This window comes from Gopherus flavomarginatus, chromosome 14, assembly GCF_025201925.1.
Source record: "Gopherus flavomarginatus isolate rGopFla2 chromosome 14, rGopFla2.mat.asm, whole genome shotgun sequence".
Lineage (NCBI taxonomy): Eukaryota > Metazoa > Chordata > Testudines > Testudinidae > Gopherus > Gopherus flavomarginatus.
The window spans coordinates 24,931,359-24,951,931 of NC_066630.1; the positions used below are offsets into that span (position 1 = coordinate 24,931,359).

General features: G+C 43.8%; 2 protein-coding genes across 5 annotated transcripts in view; one reads left to right on the forward strand and one right to left on the reverse strand.

Annotated features, from left to right (window-relative positions):
* Positions 1–170: 170 nt before the first annotated feature.
* Positions 171–13,293, forward strand: ORC6 (origin recognition complex subunit 6). The gene is made up of 7 exons (XM_050923121.1): positions 171–275; positions 4,239–4,368; positions 5,251–5,414; positions 8,231–8,320; positions 10,041–10,153; positions 11,210–11,284; positions 12,592–13,293. Exons 1-7 carry the CDS (start codon positions 199–201, stop codon positions 12,717–12,719), a joined length of 777 nt encoding a protein of 258 aa, XP_050779078.1. The 5' UTR covers positions 171–198; the 3' UTR covers positions 12,720–13,293.
* Positions 13,294–18,327: 5,034 nt separating this feature from the next.
* MYLK3 (myosin light chain kinase 3) overlaps positions 18,328–20,573 on the reverse strand; it is a 72,742-nt gene continuing 70,496 nt past the window's right edge. For all 4 annotated transcript variants that reach the window (XM_050923064.1, XM_050923065.1, XM_050923063.1 and 1 more), the window contains 2 exons: positions 20,271–20,403; positions 18,328–18,679 (listed from right to left, as the gene is read on the reverse strand). In XM_050923064.1, the coding sequence (XP_050779021.1) occupies positions 18,608–18,679; positions 20,271–20,403 (205 nt within the window). In that variant the 3' untranslated portion in view covers positions 18,328–18,607. The remainder of the gene's footprint in view (positions 18,680–20,270; positions 20,404–20,573) is intronic.

Here is a 20,573-nt window from a genome sequence, read left to right on the forward strand (position 1 = left end):
CTCCAAGGAAGTCAAGGTGTCAAGGCTGATTGGTTCCAGTGAGCCATGATTGACGCTCAGGGTAGCCAATGAGTTTCAGGAAGACTCCCGGCCAAGGTGGCGGCTCGCCTCCCTTGCCAGTAGCGCGCGTCACGCAGTGAGGAGAGGGAGCGAGCGGGCGGAAGGGGCGGGGCCAGCTGTGCCCAGCGGCGCGCGGGGATGCGGCCCATGGAGGAACCCGGCGTGATCCAGCGGCTGGCGCCCAAGCTGGGCATCGCTGCGCCCGGAGTGCTCAGGTAGCGGGCGCCGGACACGGGGGAGCCCCAGCGCCTCGGATGGGACCCGCCCCCGGGAGCCGCCTGGGTGTCCTGGGCGGGAGTGGGGGCCCGGATCCCGCCGCCCACAGCCGTCTCCTGCCCTGAGTGCGAGGGGTGGGTTAGCGCTGCGCCCCGGAGGTGGCGGTGTGGGGATGATGGGTGGCAGGAGCCCTGTGGGACGGGACGCACCTTGGGATCGACGGGAGCCGTGCCAGCATCTCTTTGCGTTAAATAATAGCGGGGATGATCGCCCGGCGCGTTTACATTGTAATTAGGCTTGGCAGAATTCGGTTTGTAAGTTATCGCTTCAGCAATCGCAGTCTTATTTATACGCATATTTTTGTTTGTTTTTGTCAATTTAGATTGTCTCAGTTGCACAAGTTTATGGGGTTTTTATCTTGTTTTAGATTATTTACATTATCACAGTTGCAGGAAATTATGTTGGGGTCAGATAATTACCTAATGGCAGTAGAAGTTGTTTCAAAAAGTTAAAGTTTGGTAACCATTGAAACACAAATTGTTAGCATCACGTGTCAAAAGGTACACAGTAAATGTCATTATATCAAACTTATGTTTTTAAGCAGCATTTTTCATATGCCATCTGTAAATTTTGATTGTTGACGGAAATTTGTTGTGTCAGTTTGTATGTGTACAGTGAAATGAGAGTGGATTTTTACTTAGAAAAAAGAAAAACATTGATTTTTATCCACCCTGAGTGAAATCAATGTTTACCAATAAAAATGTAATCTTTCCAAGCCCAATTTTAACACCTAGCTTTTAAATAGCACTTTTTATTAGTAGATCTCAAAGCACTTTATAAAGATCAAGATCTCCATTTTACAGATGGAGGAACTAAAGCAGAGTAATTTACGCATGCGCACACACTAAGCTGGAATAGAATCCAGGTATCCTGAGTCCCAGTCCAGGGCCCTATCCTCTAGGCCATTTCCAGAAAGCTCCTTGTGCAGAGACGCTATTCCTGGATACGCCACTTTATTCCAGATTAATTAGTGTTCTCAAAGTACACCAACTATTCTGGAGTAATGTATCCACATAGGAAGCTATTCTGGTCAATTTCCTCATGTGGAGAAGTCCTAGTTCTTTGCTGTTATGATTGCAAAAAACACATAACCTGGATATAACATACATAATCATAAATAATAATGTCTGACTGAGTTTGTAGGGAGCCTGACATTTATAGCTCTGATATGTCAACTGCCCCATTTACTTCAGTGGGTGGTAACTCAGATACTAACAACTAATTAATGTTGAAATTTAAAATATCTCACTGTTCAGAACATGTAAGAATGAGGAGGAAGTATGCTACTGTCAGAGCCATACCTTGGGTAGGACGAATCGGGGCTACCATTCCAGGCCACACACTTCGGGGGGCCCTGCAGGCTGGTGCAATTGGCTGGCACAGTGGGTCCTAGAAGACCCGGTGCAGCGAGTCCTGCATCCCCAGCTGGAGCCCTGAACCACCATAGTAATATGGCCAACAATAGCTCGGCGGTAGGCACTGGCAACTGCCAGCAGCAGCAGGCGGCCCGGCACCAGGCTGGATCTATCCCGCCAGCCCAGCCGCCAATGCAGAGTGGGGCCCCCAAGCCTGGAAGGGGGGCTGATATGCGGTGGCCCTGGAACAGTTTTAATAGTGGGGGTGTCTACCTGCCCCCCTCCCTCAGCTGAGCCCCCAGCGCATGGAGCCGGCAGCCGGAATCCTGGGGGTGCTGCAGCACCCACACATCCTCCACACCCCTAGTTCCCGTGGCCTATGCTGATTTATCCTGAGCCCCGCACTCCCTTAGGGATGGTCCTGGCTACTGTGATGATAAACACAACTTAGGTTATGTCTACACTTAAGCAGGCCACAAAACCTAATCCACCTGCTCATATAAGAGACCACTAGCCTCTGGCTGAGTTACTTAAGTCCTCAAATCATGTTACAGAGAATCCCCCATTTACAGTAGTTTAAACCTGCAAATGACCCATGACCCATGCCCCATGCTGCAAAGAAAGGCCAAAAAAAACCCAGGTCTCTGCCGATCTGACCCCAGGGGAAAATTCCTTCCTGACCTCAAATATGGTGATCAGTTAGACCCTGGGCATGTGGGCAGGACCCAGCTAGATACCTGTGTAAGAATGTTTGCTACCAAGTTTTAAAGAAAGTCATATTGATGGCAGTCACTGTCTAAGCACGTGGAATGGGAGTTTATTGACGTGCTAAACCAACTTTTGACAGCTGTAGTCTCTGTTTTCTTCATTTCAGTTTATTGAACTAGTTCAGTTCAATGATGAGTTCATTGAAAGTTAAGAAACCAATTGGGAATTGAAAAAGCAGAAAAGCTTGGGTTTTTTTCCAGTCTTTGAATAAAAACAAGATTGGAGGATCAGATCTTCTAGTTCTAAAATCTTGAAGGACGTAGTGACCAGAAACAATCAGTTTAATTCATTAACTACAGATAATTCTTCCTTTGTTTAATAAAAAAGTTTTCAGTGCAAAACAGTTTTGATTAAAAAAAAATCTGGTGTCCCAAACATTTAAGGTAGTTTTATTTAATAAAAACATTTAAAATGCTGGTTTTGTGCATATTTAATTGTTTTGTATTTCCATCCAAATAGAACTTGACACAATCACAAGTAAAAATGTATCACCTAGTAAATAAGAAATGCATCATTCACCATTTTCTAACATAAATGTAAAAATTATGAACCTGAATAAATGTAAATTAAATAAAAGTTAAGCTATATAATTGCTTAAATAAATGTGTATAGATATAATGAATCCTCCTGGTTAGCAAAAAGAAGTACCAAATTTAAGGTAAAGGCTGTATTTAGTTGCAAATCAACATGTTTTAATGGTTACCAACCAAAGAGAATCAACTTTCTTTAGGAAAATAACTAAAGTATAAATACAAATATGATTTAAAAATTTGTGATTTAAATCAATCCATTGTGGCAGGGCTCTGTGTGAGGGCAGGAAGGAGTATGCTCGTGGCAAGCCCTGTTGAAGTATTGGGACCACATCAGTTAAAGCACTTGCAAACAAATCTATATTAGGATTCCTGCCATTGCTAAGTCTCACCTATAACAACGATGGCACACCTTGATGCAAAAAAGCAGAATCTTGTATAGAGAAGGCCCTTGGCTTAAATGAGTCTTCCCATTATCCACTTTAATTCTGCTGCCTTTTTAAAATGTCTTATAGGGATGCACTAGTCTCTTATCACTGGCCTACTCACAGACTTGAACTGAAATAATTAAATTGGTTTTAATTCCCACCTTAAATTAAATTTAATTTGAAATGAGGTAGTTCATGCATGGACTGGCCCTGAAATAACTAGAGGTGTGAATTATAACAGATTTAGTTACTTCAGTTCCAGTTAGTGAATAGTCTGTTCCGCCCTCCACTCCTGCCTGAAACGAAAGGTTGTCTTCCTTAGATTACGCCAGCTGGTAGAGTTAGAATAAGCTTAATTAATGTGAGGGTGCTCAGCATTCTGCATGTGTGTAATGGTTATTATAGTTAAATCCAAATAAATATATATGTGCATTCCCCTGTAACATTTGAACATCACTAAGACCTATAACTAAATCCAGTCTCTTAACTTCTCTCCAGTGCCTAATCCAGGGAAAGGGGTAAATTACTTTTAACACTACTCAAAGTTACTTTGAATTCCTTTTAACTAATATTTGACTGACATTTCTGTAGGCTACAATGCACTACAGTGAATACGCAGTTATGCAAACCAGCCTGCCGGTGCTTCCAGACATATTTCAGTGACGTCCCATTTATCTTAATCTTTTTTTATCTTGATTAAAGCAGCCAGTCCTGGGTATGTGCGTTTGAATTCTTGCAGATGTAAACGCCACCAATCTGTAACCTCAGTGGTATTAACGAATGGCATTTTGTGTGCGCGTTCCCGTGGGGATATTTTACAGAAAAGCAGAAGAATATCTGCGACTGTCCCAGGTGAAGTGCACGGGATTGTTGGCTCAGATGACGGCAACGAGCAATGCAGTGATGTGCCTGGACCTAGCAGCTGGCTATATGCAACACCCAGTGGACAAAGTAGGATACAATACGTGACATGGTTCTTTGTTCTTCCTAATGCTTATCAACTCCAATAAAATTTGTATCGTGTTTAGTGTATATGAGGAGGCAGCAAGGAAGACTAGTAAAATCCCATTTCCTCACATTACGGACCAGTCTACAACTGGGTCCTTCCAACAATCCAGTGGTATTCCATTTTCATCAGAGGCTAACAATGGAGAATTGGAGACTAGAGTCTCCATTAGATTCTAGTGTGAATTGACTTCTACTTCCCCTGACTGAGGGTTCCTGAAGGGTGGTAGTTCCCCTTTATTGTGAGAAGTGATGCAAGGGGGCTCTTAAAGCTACCAAAAGGAAGCAGTGGCTTCATGTATGTCTCTCTGCCCCCGGAAGCCTGCGGATGGCCTTTTGCAGGACTGCCAGGCAAGAAAATTGTCCCCATCATCACCCTCCTCCCCCCCCAAAATAAAAAAGATGACATAGCTGATTGTCCATATAATCTTTTGTAGATTTCTCCTCCATACATGGGATAGGTTTCCATTGCCTAGATTCCCATGAGTAGCACTGACCCTTCATACAAATGCTTGATGATCCCAGTGTCTTAGCTCTCTGGAAGGCAGTTAAAAGGGACGAATCATTTTCCAAACTGCAGCACCAGTGTAACTATCTGAAGGTAACTCTGCATTGAAACTTGTGCTGTTCCTTTGCCATTGTGTATTTTTTCCTCTTCATAGAGCAGCCTCACCTGTGTAACAGATCGAACCAAACAATGAGCAAACAACAACAAAACTATTCAAAACAAAAGTAGAAGATGGATTGATTAACCTATTCTATTTAGACGGGTTATGTTCCAGAAGAGAAATTCTGCTCACACATGTGATTTTGTTTTGTTTTTCAAAGAGCTACTTAGTTAAACTCTCCGGTTTGAACAAGAGGACTTACCAGAGCTGTATGAAGTCTTTTGAGTGTTTGCTAGGTTTGAACTCCAATATGGGAATCCGAGATTTGGCTGTACAGTTCTGCTGCACAGAGGCAGTGAACACCGCTTCACAGATATTACAAAGGTAGGGCACGTAACCTTTTATGACCATCATTTTATCATCCATTTCTATTAAGAAATGGAAATGCTTTCTTTGTTTTTAAATAAGACTGCTCTTAAGTATGAAAAGGCTGATTTTCAGAGGTACTGAGCCCTCTGCAGCTCCCATTGACTTCAGTGAATGTTCAGTGGTCAGCACCTCTGAAAATTAGACCACTTGTTTAGGAAACCATGTTTGAAAAATTTAGACCATTTGGAAATAGACTGCTGGACTCCTGACTCCCAGTCCAATTTCCTATCCACAGCCCCACACTTCCTGTCCTTTAACCCTCCCTGTAGCCTTTTCTCAGTCAACCTTGCAGTTCCAGGAGATGTATACAAATATGAAAGAAACCACATGTCTAGAGAAATGTATCCATTCCAACATGAATCCTACATTTTCTTGGTAAAAACTGTTGAATAAGAAAACTTCACAAAGTTGAGAGTCCTTTCATCTAAAACTCTCTCCTCTGTGTAATATCTGCTTTAACAAAAGCAATTGTTTAACAGGAAATTATAAAAAACAACAGCAACAACAAATGGAAGAAAGGGGAAGCTGGTAATAATGGCTATCAGTCAGAAGATAGAACTGTAGAAAATTGGTCAAGGAAGCAAAGGGACATAAGGAGACATCTGTGGCCAGCAGACTTAAAGGCCATAAGAAGGGGAGTTTTTCCAAGTAGGAACAAAAAGAATCCGGACAGTGGGATTGGTTCATTGCTAAATGGAACTAGTAGAATTATCAATAATAATGCAGAAAAGGCAGAAGTGTTCAGTAAATATTTGGTCTGTATTTGAAGGGGAAACAGATGATGTAGTCATATCTTCTTCTTACCGTATGCACAACATGCCAACGTTTAACATCTTCCTGAGATACTAGTGGAATAGAAAGTTTTATCGTATGGTAATACAAAGGGGGCATGGATAAGTGTTCATGTCACACTCCACATCAGTGTCCAGCCTGGGCCAGGGAAGCTAACGATTCAACCAGCAGACCAAATTTGTGGCCACCGAAGGTGGCATGTGATCAGGATTCACCACCAAATTTGGTCCGCTGATTGGACCACGCACCACTTTGTTTTAAAATAATGAGAACAATTAACATGTCATACTTTAAATGGATTAATAGCTGGCTAACTGATAAGTTTCAAAATTGTAATTGTAATTGTAAACAGGGAAACATCATCGAGTAGGAGTGTTTTTAGTGGGTCCCACAGAGATCGGTTCTTCAGTCTATGCTATTTAACATTTTTATTAATGGCCTAGAAGAAACCAAAATCATCACTGATAAAGTATGCAGATGAGATGACACAAATTGAGGGAATGTTAAATAAGGAAGTGGACAGGTCAGTAATACAGAGCAATCTGGATCACTTGGTAAACAGGGTGCAAGCACATTACGCATTTTAATAAGGCTAAATGTAAATGTAGACATCTAGGAACAAAGTAGGCTATACATACATGATGGGGACAGTATCCTGGGAAGCAGTGATGCTGAAAAAGACAGAGGGGTCATGGTGGATAATCAGCTGAATCTGAGCTCCCAGTGTGACACTGTGGCCAAAAGGGCTAATTCAATCCTTGGTGCTTAACTGGGAGTGTTAAGTACAAATAGAGAGGGTATTTTAACTCTGTATTTGGCAGTGATGTAGTTGCTACTGTCCAGTTCTAGTGCCCACAATTCAAGAAGGATGTTGAAAACTTGGAGAGAGTTTTTACATGGGGGGTTGCGAGCTGTCAGCCTTCACCTCAAGCCCCACTTTGCATCTAGCATTTATAATGGTGTTAAATATATTAAAAAGTTTTTTTTAATTTATAAGGGGGGTCACACTCAGAGGCTTGGTACATGAAAGTGGTCAAAAGTTTGAGAACCACTGACATAGCACAGTCCAGTGGCTGGAAGTTGAAGCTGAACAAATTTAGTCTGGAAATAAGGCATAATTTTTTAACTGAGATACTTAACAGTCTACACAATTTACCAAGGATCATGGCAACTTTTAAATCAGATGGGATGTTTTCCTAAAAGATCTGCTCTAGGAATTATTTTGGGGAAGTTTTATGGGCTGCGTAACAGGAGATCAGACTAGATGATCCCTTTGGTCCTTTGGTCTGTGAATCGTGGGCTGCAAAGAACAGTCTTCACTTGTGTAGCTGACACTCTTCATGGCTGCATCGTGTTTAAAGATTAAGACTCCTGAAACTTACCTATACATATTTCCTTGTATAAACAATACACTTGTCAGTCTGACAACTATAGATTGAAATAAATGGTATGTTGGCTGTTTCATAATACTCAGAGAATGAAATTCACCTCTGGTCCTGAGAGCCCACAAAGCCTTCTCACATGCTTAAGCCCTATATTAAGGGGTTAGTGAGGATTAAATGGTTAAAAGAGCTATGAGCCAGCCCTCTGCATAGGGATGAATTGAATTCAAAGTGGCTTATCACATTTTTTAGAGATAATTTATAGATGTTAAGTACTAGGTTCCATTGAGTGTGGTGAGTAGGTAGAATAGAGACTGTGCTGACTCCACCTTGTCCCCTCTGCCTGATTTCTTGATCTAAAATAAATATCACACCTCTCACCCACCCACCCTACATCTCAGAATGTGCTGCCATCCCTATCCTGTCTTTGCCTCTTTCTTCTGTTCTCAGCCAGGAGTTGAAAATGTTTGTGCCTGGCTGAGACAGAGAACCAAGCAATCTTGTACCAGGTCTTTGTTCAGCTCCGAAGTAATCAACTTCATAAGCTTTGTTTAGACGCAAACTGGCTATGTAGTAAACAGTGCTGCTCTCTTTTAGGTATGAATCCAGTCTCTCTGAAATGCAGCAGATGGATCTTGATTTATCAAAACCCTTGTTCACAACAGCTGCATTGTTCACAGCCTGCAGGTATGCTCTTCATACATTACATGCTGGGTGAGATTCCCCATTATTCCAACGGCGAGAGCATAAAATCACATTCTTAGATTTCCCCCCAACTCAGGCATGCTGTACATGATAATGAAAGATTTCACAAGTGTGAAATGGCTGTTACAGTGCAAACAGCTGCTCAAGGCTCCAGAATTCCTTAATATCCTAAAGCACCGTTAGGTGGTTAAATGTATCTTGTAGCACTACTCTCGGAACCTCAGATGGTCTTGACAGCCTGCTGAGGCTAATGTCTTACTTGTAATGAAGTATTCAGCCTAGACTGTGTTTTGCCTTGGAGAAAGAAAACATTAAATCAAACATTTAGTCTAGTAGCCCAAAGGCAAATCACATGATTTTATAATAAATATTGCCACTGGTACTTAAAGTATTATGGATGGATGATTCTATAATGTGACAGTCATCTGAAGATCATCTGTTGGGTGTGTTTGACTTTCCATCAAACCAACATAAGAATGACATTAGTTAATATCTTGCATATGGTGGGAAAGTCGTTTCTGTTTGCCAAGATGTACTAGAGCAGTGCTTCTCAAAGCCGGTCCACAGCTTGTTCAGGGAAAGCCTCTGGCGGTCCGGGCTGGTTTGTTTACCTGCCGCATCTGCAGGTTCGGCCGGCCGCAGCTCCCACTGGCCACGGTTCACCGCACCAGGCCAATGGGGGCTGCGGGAAGGGAGCCCAGCACATACCTCAGCCCACGCCACTTCCTGTAGCTCCCATTGGCCTGGAGTGGCAAACCGCAGCCAGTGGGAGCTGCGATCGGCCAAACCTGTGGATGCGGCAGGTAAACAAACTGGCCCAGACCGCCAGGGGCTTTCCCTCAACAAGCAGCGGCCCGACTTTGAGAAGCACTGTACTACAGTGTATTTGAGTTGGTCATATAGCAGACAAAGATGCCGGTGGAACGTGCAGTGGTAATGAGATGATGACTTGCATTCAAATTGGGAGCCATTGCAGAAAGGCTAAAGACTGACAAGCTCCAAATAATCATCTGTTTCTCTGCCTCTCCCACCCAGACAGGCGGTTTTGCCTTTGAGACATGGAGCCCTCTAAAGAGAGAGCTGCAGCCGCCTGCAAGTTAGTGCCCAGCAGAGAATAACTCAGGAAAACCCACGTGGACTTTTACTGTACATGAATCTTCCCCCAAGCTAAGATTTATACATGTTAGAAATCTTATGAACCAGTCTGGCTTTAGGGGTGCAGTACACTTCATCAGATGAGCTTTAAAAATGAGCACCTGTCTACTGGGGTGAAAGTCCCATTTGGTTCATTGCAGGAGAAGAATTGTTTACCCAGCGTCCTGGCCAAATTACAATTTGTAGAACTACTTTCTTCCTATTTAAATTTCCCCTTGTGATTTCAACAAGGTGTGAAATTTTTCACTTTCTGTTCCAAATTGTTACCTGCTGTCAGGATTAATTGATCATCACAGCTTCCCTGTAAGGTAGGAGATGAGCCATACCCATCTTTTTTACAGATGGAGAAACTGAGGCAGGGATGAACTCTCTTGAGCAAGGTCACAAAGTGAATCAGTAGCCGAGTTGGATCTGAATTCTGGAATTCCAGGCCCCACCCTTCAGCTTATTCTCCTAAGAAGCACTGCCTATAAATGCATTGATCAACCTGAGTTTCGTATGTTTGAATGTTGCTTCCTTCAGAAAATAAACTGACTTCCTATTTTAGGTGCTTGAAACTAAAAGTGGATAAGAAGAAAATGGTGGATACCTCTGGGGTGAAGAAGGCTATATTCGATCGGCTCTGCAGCCAGCTGGAGACAATTGGCCAGCAGATCAGCAGTAAGTGTTCAGCACTTGCAGTCTCATGCTCTGGAACGCAGGTGATGTAGCCATGCTCTTGGTCCCACAGAGCAACGTCCTTCTCTCTCTGCACCCTTTCTGGGGGTGATCTCATCTGCTCCTATAATTTCAACTACTCTTTTTGTGCCAGCCTGTCTGTCCACTCCTAACTTGTCTCCTTCAATCCACTTTCTGATCACTGCCTGTCTCATTTCTCAGGGATGTCATGTCAGTCTGTCATCTAACTCACATAACACAGGAACCATCTCTGACTCCTCCCTTATGCTTGCCCCACACATCAGAGCAATACAAAATCTCTGCCTCTTCCTCTGCAATATATCAAGTTCTGGCCTTTTCTTTACTACCACACAGCTAAAACCCTCTTCTAGGTCCTGCCCTTCTTCTGCCTTTAGTAGTGCAGCTGCCACCTCTGACTGACTCTCCTGTAGTCCCACTCCATTTCGTACAGTGCAGCTGCCAAGATAATCATCCGTACGTGTCACAGAGCCCCTGTTAGAATCCCTCTGTCTCATCCTTCTCCAGTCATCAAGTCAATGTCCTCACCTTCCTTGTACAACTCTGCCCCATCACGATTTGTGCACTTTTTCCTCATACTCCACCATTGGCACCCTCAGCCCCCATCCCCTGTCATTGCACCTCCTACCATAATGCTCATCATGCAGAGAATGTCCCACCTGAACTTATCCATAAAGCCATTGCCTCTCCTTCAAAGCCCACATCTGTTGCTGCTCCTATAAGAAATTAGCCCATTGCTGAAACAGGGATTGTTGCTGCCATCTTCAGCTGGGAAGTTTCCCAGGGAAGACACTGTTCTTGTATGTGTGGCTGGCACCCAGCACATTGCAGGTGCTACTGTAGTAGAAATAGATTAATTGAGGTGCTGGAGAAATGAGAAGCAAGAGAAGAGTCCTGCCAGAGATATCAGCAAGGGGGGGCGCACATAAGTAAGGCATGAATATGAATCATTAGGTGGCCTAGTACCCCAATGACTGTCCAAAATTAAATAAATAAAGGCAGCTTTCTCTTCTTTAAAAGGAGACTGTGCTTCACTGACTCCTCAGCCAACCCAAAGCCAGAAGACCTTGCTTGAATGCACTGAAAAGGAGGAGGGTGAGTTGTCTCTTAATTGTGAAATTAAGCTTTGTTCTTCTGCTGTTGCCTAATAATGCTTTAGTTAGATTATTTTGTTATAGCTCAGTATGTCTTGAGGCTCTGTTCTTAACCCACTCCCTTCCCCATATGGCCAGATGTTGGAAATGCTAAGAGAGTCTAGTGCAGTGGGGCATGACCCACTCAGGGTGCCATGTGACAGGGCCTGGGCTAGATTGCGGGGTTGGGGGGAGGACAACCCAGTCCCACTTTGACCCTCACCACACCTCCGCCCCCCAGCCCAGTGCTCCTAGCAGCAGCACCACACCACCCCCTCCCCTGCCCCCCAGCCCAGTTGCATCTCCACTCCACCCTCAGCCTGGCTTTGCCCCCAGTCACAGTTCTGCTCTGCCCCTCCCCAGCCCAGCTCCGCCCTCATCCCCTCTACCCCCAGCCCAGCTCCGCCTCTATTCCCCACCTCCTTCCCCCTCTCTACTTTAAGCCCAAGCTCCTCTGCTCTGGAAGCCTTGGTTGTGCAGCAATGGAGGTGGGGGACACAGACCATAGGCACCAGCTTTCTCCAGGCCCCCGAGGTGCTCAACAATCTGCTCCACCCCAGGCCCCACCTCCACCCACCCCCTTCCCCCAAACCCACCCCACCTCTTCCCATCCGCATTCCACTCCAGGCCTGCCCCCACCTCACCCCTTCTTCCAAGTCCCCTGCCACCTCTTCCTGCCCAGTTCTACTACTTCCCCACTCCTCCAGCACGCCATGGAACAGCTGATTGCGGCAGGCAGGAGGTGCTTGGCGGGGCGGTGTCCATCTACAACATCGCCGGGGGGGGGGTGTCAATCCACGGGGTTGTCAGCTGATGGGAGGCACTTGGGGTGGAGGGGGGAAGCTGGCTGCTGGTGGTGCTAAGCACCTATTAATTTTTTTTCTGGGGGTGCTCCAATCCTGGAGTACCCATGGAGTCAGCACCTATGGCGCAGACAGATTCCATTACTGGCAGGGAGAGGGGGAACACAAGAGAAAAAGTTTAGGTGTCGCTGGCTTAGTGGAAGCATCATTATGTTTTTGTGGAGCAAATCTAGTGGAAGTAGGGTAGCCTTTTCCGTTCAAACAGAAAGATAAATAAAACGACGATCATAGTGTTAAACAGGTTGATTTTTTTTTAAATGATTGATGGTAGTCTTTGTGTGCATGAAATAGACTGGTACGGGTACATTCCAGGGGTCTGGGACTCAGTATTAGGCACTCTTTAGGCAAAATATTATAAATGATAGAGTTTCATAAATGTTTTGTTTTTGTTTTCCCTCCCCCGTAGAACATGAAGATGAAGTTGAGACCCCTCGCAAGCGGCAGAAAAGTGAAACCGAAGCAAAACAAGACTATGAAGAATGGAAAAAGAGAATCCTGGAAAACGCTGCTAAGGCAAAAGGGGCCAGTGTCTGACTTCAGTCTCTGGAGTGCCACCAAGAAATGTCACTGCCTCTGGTTTGTAATTTTAAATCCCCCTTCACACTAGTGCGACTTGGTAGCATGAGAATTTATGGATGGTAACCAGCCACATATTTATTTGATTGGCAAGATTTTAAATTGTTAAAGCCTGTCATTTTACTAAGTGGGACCAGCATTATGGTGACTTGCTATTACTACACAGTTGGCCCAAGTTTGAAAGTTGACCCTGTGAGGCCTTCCCCTCGGACAGTGCAGACCTCAGCTCTAGGACATGGAGTAGCCCTGCTACTTCTAAGCAACAAACGGGCCAAATAATGATGTGGTATTAAGTAACTTCTGAAAAGGTTGCACACTCTTGTATTCCAGACTGAAGCTTAAGTCATGGTTACTAAGATATATAGAAAGGGTTCCTCCATGAGGAAACCAGTTGTCTCATCGGCAAAACAAAACTGAGGAATTCAGACTGTTAAAACTTTTTTATAGCCATAATATCTGATTAAATACACTTTCTGCTATGTATGTGGGACCTAAATGTTTTTAGAGAGCAATAAAGATTCTTTTTCCTATATCTGGATCTTTGGTTTAAGAATTTGCATATGGTCTTAGGGTTGCTTCAGTGACCTCTTATCACTTTTATTGTATAAATACCGTCAGGATCAAAATCTAAATGGGTTTAAAGAAATCTTCTGTACTTACTTAAAATGTTTCTTTACGTCCAGTAATAAGATCTACAGATCTGTGATAAGAGGTACTTCAGTCTGCTTGCAGCTTGGGAACAGAATCAAACCTGCCAGTCAGTGGCAGTAGGAGAATCCTCTGACGTTGCCTCCACTTGAGACTATTTCCACAGCCAGTATAATTCAATTTTTTTCCACCTACGTTAGATTAATTATACTTGGACGAGAAAGCACAAGTTTATCCTATGGCAGACCATGGGGTTAACTTCTGACAGAATAAACCCAAATCTTCAGATGTCACTTTCCAGCTCTGCTCTGGGTGATCTATTTGTCTCCAGGATGGGCCAGATCTGACTGGACTCTGTTTCTCAAAGAAAGGATTCTTTCAGGTAAGCCAGAACATTTCCTATTCATTGGGCTAAAATACAGTGGGATTTTCACAACTGTGTTGGAAACAAGATCATTGTCTATTTACATTGAAAATGAGCTTTATGGAAAAGCTGTGAAGACTACTTGTCTGCAGTAGAAGTACAAACCTGGGTCTCATCTGAGAAAGCTAACTGAATAAACTCATCTGTCCATTCGTGTGGACGTCATGATGACACCTACTATGGGAGTGCTGCACCAACAGGAACAGGTTCCAAGGCTGCGCTCTCTACACTTGTGGGTCTGGAATCACTGTAGTTGCCCTCAGGAAGTGCAGAATGTCAGGGTTTGTATAAAACTTCATTTCATGAACATGCTGCAAAGACTATAGTGCTTGGATGCTAATACACCTCAGCAGGTTGGGCATTCCTCTGCTGTCACTGACTGATAGGTGTGGTTCTGCACTCAGGTTGAAGTAGCCATTGTAACAGAGTTGTGGGAATGAGTACAATAAAGTGAACTCCTATGTTTCAGTCTCCTCTCCTCACCCCACGTATAAAAGACACGAGTAGCCTGTTACAATATAATGCATGTATGAAATTAAAGTGAGAGGCCCATCTCCAAGGTTAGCGAGTAGAGACCTGGCACAGAATCTCACCCTCCAGAGCCAAAGCATGGAATTTACAGAGGCAGGGTGGGTAATCCTGCGTTAAGCCCCCTTTGGGTCATCCCACTACAAGGTTGCTCTGAGCCCCCAGCATAAATAAAAGAGCCTTTGTGTACCGTGAGATATGGCACCCACGCTCCCACTGCCTGCCAGGAATGGCAGTAGGGCAGAGAGCTTCAGCCCCACCCTGCCAGTTCATTGACACTTGTGAAGCAGGTTCCTGGGGGAGCTTTTGGCCTGCACCAGGGGAGTCCTCCCAAAGTTGGGAATTGAGGCTTTTAGGGCCATGGCTATGGAAAGGGGCCAGACTATCACCCTAAATCTTTTAATCACTGATTCATTTGTACGGGGCTGTGGTACAAAAGTCCTCTCTGGTGTAATAAGGATGAAACCAAAAGGGTTCTATAGAAACTGCTGGGTTTTTTTTTAAATAAATTGAAAGAGTTCTGCAGAGAGGTTAACCCCAGGAGGTTGGCGGGGGGTAGGGGATAAGTTTATGGAGGGGATGGTATGATGGGATAGCCTAATTTTGGCAATTGATCTTTGATTATCAGCAGGTAAGTATACCCAGTGGTCTGTGATAGGATGTTAGATGGGTTGGATCTGAGTTACTACAGGGAATTCTTTCCTGGGTGCTGGCTGGTGAGTCTTGCCCACATGCTCAGGGTTTAACTGATCTCCATATTTGGGGTTGGGAAGGAATTTTCCTCCAGGGCAGATTGGCAGAGGCCCTGGAGGTTTTTTGCCTTCCTCTGCAGCATGGGGCACGGGTCACTTGCTGGAGGATTCTCTGCAGCTTGAGATCTTCAAACCACAATTTGAGAACTTCAGTAGCTCAGACATAGGTTAGGGGGTTGTTATAGAAGTGGATGGGTGAGATTCTGTGGCCTGCATTGTGCAGGAGGTCAGACTAGGTGATCATATTGGTCCCTTCTGACCTTAAAGTCTATGAGTCTATGAGTTGTGAAAGACTGGCCTGCTACCATGTGCGGGATGGATATTTTGAAGGGACTTTCATGTTAAGACTTAAGATCTGAGCCTAAAGTAGGCAATTGAAAAAATTAATCATCAAGGAAGAGGGTGCAGCCTGTAGTCAGCGTAAAAAGTATATCATGAATAAGGCTATGTTTTAGTCATGGGTATTTTTAGTCTAAGTCATAGACAGGTCACAGGCAGTAAACAAAAATTCACTGCCTGTGACCTGTCCGTGACTTTTACTATATACCCCTAACTAAAACTTGGGCTGGGGGCTGCAGGTACTTGGGTGGGGGGCAATCTGGGGGAACCATGGGTACTGAGGGAGGTGGCTTGGGACCCTGATGGTGCTGGGAAGGGAAAGGGGCCTGGGGAGGCTGGCAGGGGCTCCCTACCCAGCTCCACGTGTCCTGCAGCAACTAGGCGGTGGAGGGGCCAGGGGGCTCCACACGTTGCTTTCACCACAAGCACTGGCTGCACAGTTCCTGGCCAATGGGAGCAACAGGGGGCAGGGCCTGCGAGCGCGGACAGCGCACAAAACCCCTTGGCCCCTCTGCCTAGGAGCCGCAGCGCCATGCCAGTGGGAGCCAGGGACACACACCCCCCGCACCCTGAGGTAAGCATCCCCCAATCCCCTGCTGCTAGCCCTGAGCTCCCTCCCACACACTCAAACTGCTGCTGCTGGCCCAGGGCCAGCACCAGCCACTGCAGTAGTCATGGAGGTCGTGGGCAGTCACAGATGCTGTGACTTCTGTGACAGACTTGCAGCCTTAAGCATGAATAAGTAAGGGCATCCATCCATTATCCATTTACAAAAACAAGGTAATGAAGAAGAGATGCTGCCATGGCAAGTTGAGCAAACTTATCTCTTAAGAAGCTGGTCAGTTTTAATTCTCATCTCTCGCTTCTCTTCACCCACTCTGCTCCACCCTGTTTTAAAAAATTTAAGAAGGAAAGCGGAAGCATTCCTCCCTGTCAACTTAATTTGTTTTGGGGTTGGTTCAAGCCAAAATTTTAATAAGTTGATTCAGGAAGAGGCCAGACAAATGCTGAAGAGCAGGGCAAACACTGAGCAGTCTCAACTCACTCAGAATAGCTTTAAAATGAGATTCCAGAATTTTTTTCTAAATCAGATTTCATAATATTGAAGGAGGGTCCACGCTCTGGGAGAAAGTCAGTTGTAAAGGGCTCACCAATTCTGCCTTTACATTAGATTGATTACTGTATTTCAGACTCGAGAGAAAAAGGCCAGTTACATTTTTACTGAGATTTATTAGTGTTAATTTCATAACTAGGCATACTAACAATAACTATTTACCATGCAGTGTCACTGGGGAGGGGGATTGTGAACAAGCTTGGGCCTTCATAGAAGGTGATCCCGTCTCAGGATTTTTTCATGTAACTTTTGTTGCCCTCTGACATTATGCCGAAAGTGCTGTACAAGTCCAGTCCATCTGGACGTGAAGGGAGACGTTCTAGAACTGAAAAGCTAGACAAGCTTAACATTAAACTAGGGTAAGCAATTTTTAAGGTTTTGATGAGGGCTGGTAGCAACAACCACCTTGGAGAGGGAGGGATAGCTCAGTGGTTTGAGCATTGGCCTGCTAAACACAGTGTTGTGAGTTCAATCCTTGAGGGGGCCACTTAGGGATCTGGGGCAAAAATTGGTCCTGCTAGTGAAGGCAGAGGGCTGGACTCAATGACCTTTCGAGGTCCCTTCCAGTTCTAGGAGATTGGTATATCTCCTATTATTACCTTATTACCTAATTGAAGGGCTATGAGTTAATGGGAGTAAAATTGTGATTTGATTATGATTAATGTGCAGTCTTAAGCTGCTACTGTTAGTGATAAATTATTTTAATCAGCTCACAGAGTGGTGCAGCCTCTAGGTTAGCCACAAAGGAAACAGCATGCCAGCCACCTCTACAAAAGTGCCTGATAAACACTAAGGAAACACAACTGATACTGGGCTTATGTTAGACAGGGTGCCTCCAGCTTTAAGTATCAGAAATTTTTTTTTTTTGATTTTGTAAATTAACCTTTTTCTTCACAATACCAATTAATATTTGTTTTTAAACAATCAGAAAAAGGGCAATAGTTCCCATGTGACTGGAAGAGAGTCAAAGGCTGGCAATTCACTGATCCTTCCTCCTCTGTCCCTCCCCTCCCCAGCAGCTGAACAGAAACAAAAACCAGTTCATCTGTTACACTTCATGGTATTTGGCAGAAGTGTTGAACTCAACTATAAACTTAGAAAACCTCTGTTCCTGGGGAGGAGGTGACACCTAACTGCACAGTACTGTATCCACCAGATTGTCATCCCAATTCTTTTTCATTTGTGGCAGTTGAACCTAGATTCATACCAACCTAGAAGAGCTATTTAATCTGTTTGACCCATTATAAAAATAGAGCAGTAGGGGACAATCTGTCTTAACTTGTGCCAGGTTTTAAATCTCTCTGAAAGCAGTGGATTTTGTTTTAAAGGATAATGTGGAAGACACTTTTTCTTTCTACTCTGACTAGTTTGCCATGCATTATTGTGATGCTTCTGTGCAAAAAAAAAAAAAAAAAAAGGCAGTGGGTGGGGGGAAGAGACAGAAAAAAAATCAACCCCGTTAGAAGAAATGTAGAAAAACCGCATTTCTGAACCTCAGTTTTGTCCCTGGGTATTTAGCTTTAAATAAAAATTTTCTTTGGGGAAACTATAGCACTGTTATCCCTCCAAATCTATCACCACTGTTGCAATGCCCTAAAAGTGATAGTATAGCACCTCATTAACACAGAAAGTCTTAAGGTATGCCACTGCTGCTGAGCAGGTGCTTGCTGCTATACTCCACCCTTGGGAGCCAGATAAATAATCAAAGACTTCCAAACGAAATGGGTACCACTCAGGGAACTTAGCTGCTAATTATGAGCATATCATCATAGCTAGGAGTGGAGTTGTATCTCGAATATTTATGTATCACTATGTCCAGTAGCTGAGAGCTTGTAAAACAGAACTATGGAAACTCCTGTTTAATAAAGATTAGTAAAATTCATTCTATGTTGTTGTGCTCGGAGGCAGTTCTGGTACCTAAGCACACACATGATACATAACATGAGGATGGCAGAAGTGGTGGGGGAAGAGAGAGAAACATCCAGTCCTTTTCTCTCTGCTTCATCTCTAGCTCTAAGGCCTACAGCTCTTCCACAGCAGCTTATGCAAGGTTGACAGACATGCTCGGAAACCTTCTCAGCCGATTGGCAGCAGCAACCACATAGAAATGTTTCTGTGAACGAAACAGAAAAACCTAAATGTGAGCATCACTGAGCCAACGCAGTTTGCAATCAACAATTGATTTTTTTTCAATAAGGGACTCCGGATAGTAAATGCAGATTTTTTTCTAGCTCCCATACCGCTGCACTGAATACTACACAGAACAGCCTTCTGTTTTGTCACTCCAATATTGAGTGCACATTGAAGACAAGGTGATGCAACTGAAAAGTAGTGGGAGTGGAAGGTTCATGAAGTTTTCAAGACACATTTGTAGCCTTAGTGAAATTGGGGGAACTAATTAGCACTAGTTCTCACATCTTCTGTTGTACCTGTCAGTCTTGGGGAAGCCAGTTAGCTCTAAGTACACCTCCTTTCTTCTGCAGCTCCTTATTAAATCAGGGTTACACTTACAATAACACAGTCCCCTTCCTCACAGGAGAGTCCTATCATAGGAACAGCTATAATGGATTAAATAGGTTAATCTCCTGTCTCTGGATAATAGCCAGAGTGTTACCAAACCACAGGCAACAGACATTAATTATAACACTTTAGGGACCCAAGGTGTCAACATGATCAAAGGAAAAGCAGCTATCTCTGATTAGCGTAATGTTAACAATGCTAGAAGAGTGACACTTGAATCCTCTCCATTGGGAATCATGGAATGCTTTGTACTAGAGAATCCCTTTGTGGCTGTAAAAGAGTGTTTATACAATGAACAAAAGGCTGTATGCATCTGTTAGCAAATGTGTCATAAAATAGCTTGGGATGAAGACTTTTTTTAAATGCAACAAGTAGCATTAATTCTGGAGTCTGGGCAAGTAAACAAAGTTTGGTCTTCAGGGTCTAACTCATTAGCGAGGTTGTGCTACTCTCACTAGTGAGTAAAAACTGGGTTGGAGTTTGTCCTCTTCCTATAGGTTAAATGTTCCAGGGTTGTTGTGTCCCTCCTTTTCAGAGTATGATTACTGATCACCTTTTATGGAAATTTCTACATATTTACTGAGAATGGTTCAAGAATTAGCAAGAGATTATCAGTGGTCCTGAAAGTATGTAATTTTCCATCTGGCTGGATTGTGACACAAGAAAGTCAGGTAAATTTCCCAAGGTTGTACAGTGAACAAGGGTTCTCAGAATGGATTTGAACTCAGATTTTGCTTAGTCCTAGACCTTTGCGATGAATACGACACAAAATAACCTTCTGTTGTATTGTTCCAATATTTCCTATACGTTGAAGACAGGCTAATACAACTATATCAAGTGAAAAGTAGCTGCTTTTGCTTGGAAGGTTACATGTTTAACATCAAATAAATAGTGTCTGAAGCCTTTGAATCCCTGAAACTTTACACCTAATGTTTTTTGAAACACCAATAAGAAATAAGAGTAAAAAATTAGAAACAAAGTATCTAAACTCAGAGATGCCGTGACTTAAAAGAGCAAGTGAACTCTCAAATCTATAACTGCAAATACAATTCCCAAATTCATATTGCAAGGAAGATCTCCATGTTTAGAAGAGGACTATGACAAAGAAGGAATAAGGGCCCTGCCTGCAGTGAACTAGTACAATCACTCTTCTTTGGAAATGATGACAGACTTTGTCTATTTACCTTCCATTTTCTATGAGCCATGTAACTTCGTAGCAGCAACTGGGACTTCAGGCAAAGCTTGGATTTCTTGGCTTTGCCAGGCAGATCATTTAGCCACTCGTGTTTCAGACACTGTGCTGCGCTCATCCTGCAACTAGAAAATAAAATTGGTGAAGGGCTTTGCTGTAAATGTTGCTACCACTATTGTGATTGACACAGAATCTCCCTGTCTGCTACAGTGGAATGGTTCAGCTGCTCTTCACTGGTACCACATGTGAAAGGCTGTTTTTTCTCAATGAAAATAAGAGTAAACATACAAAAAAA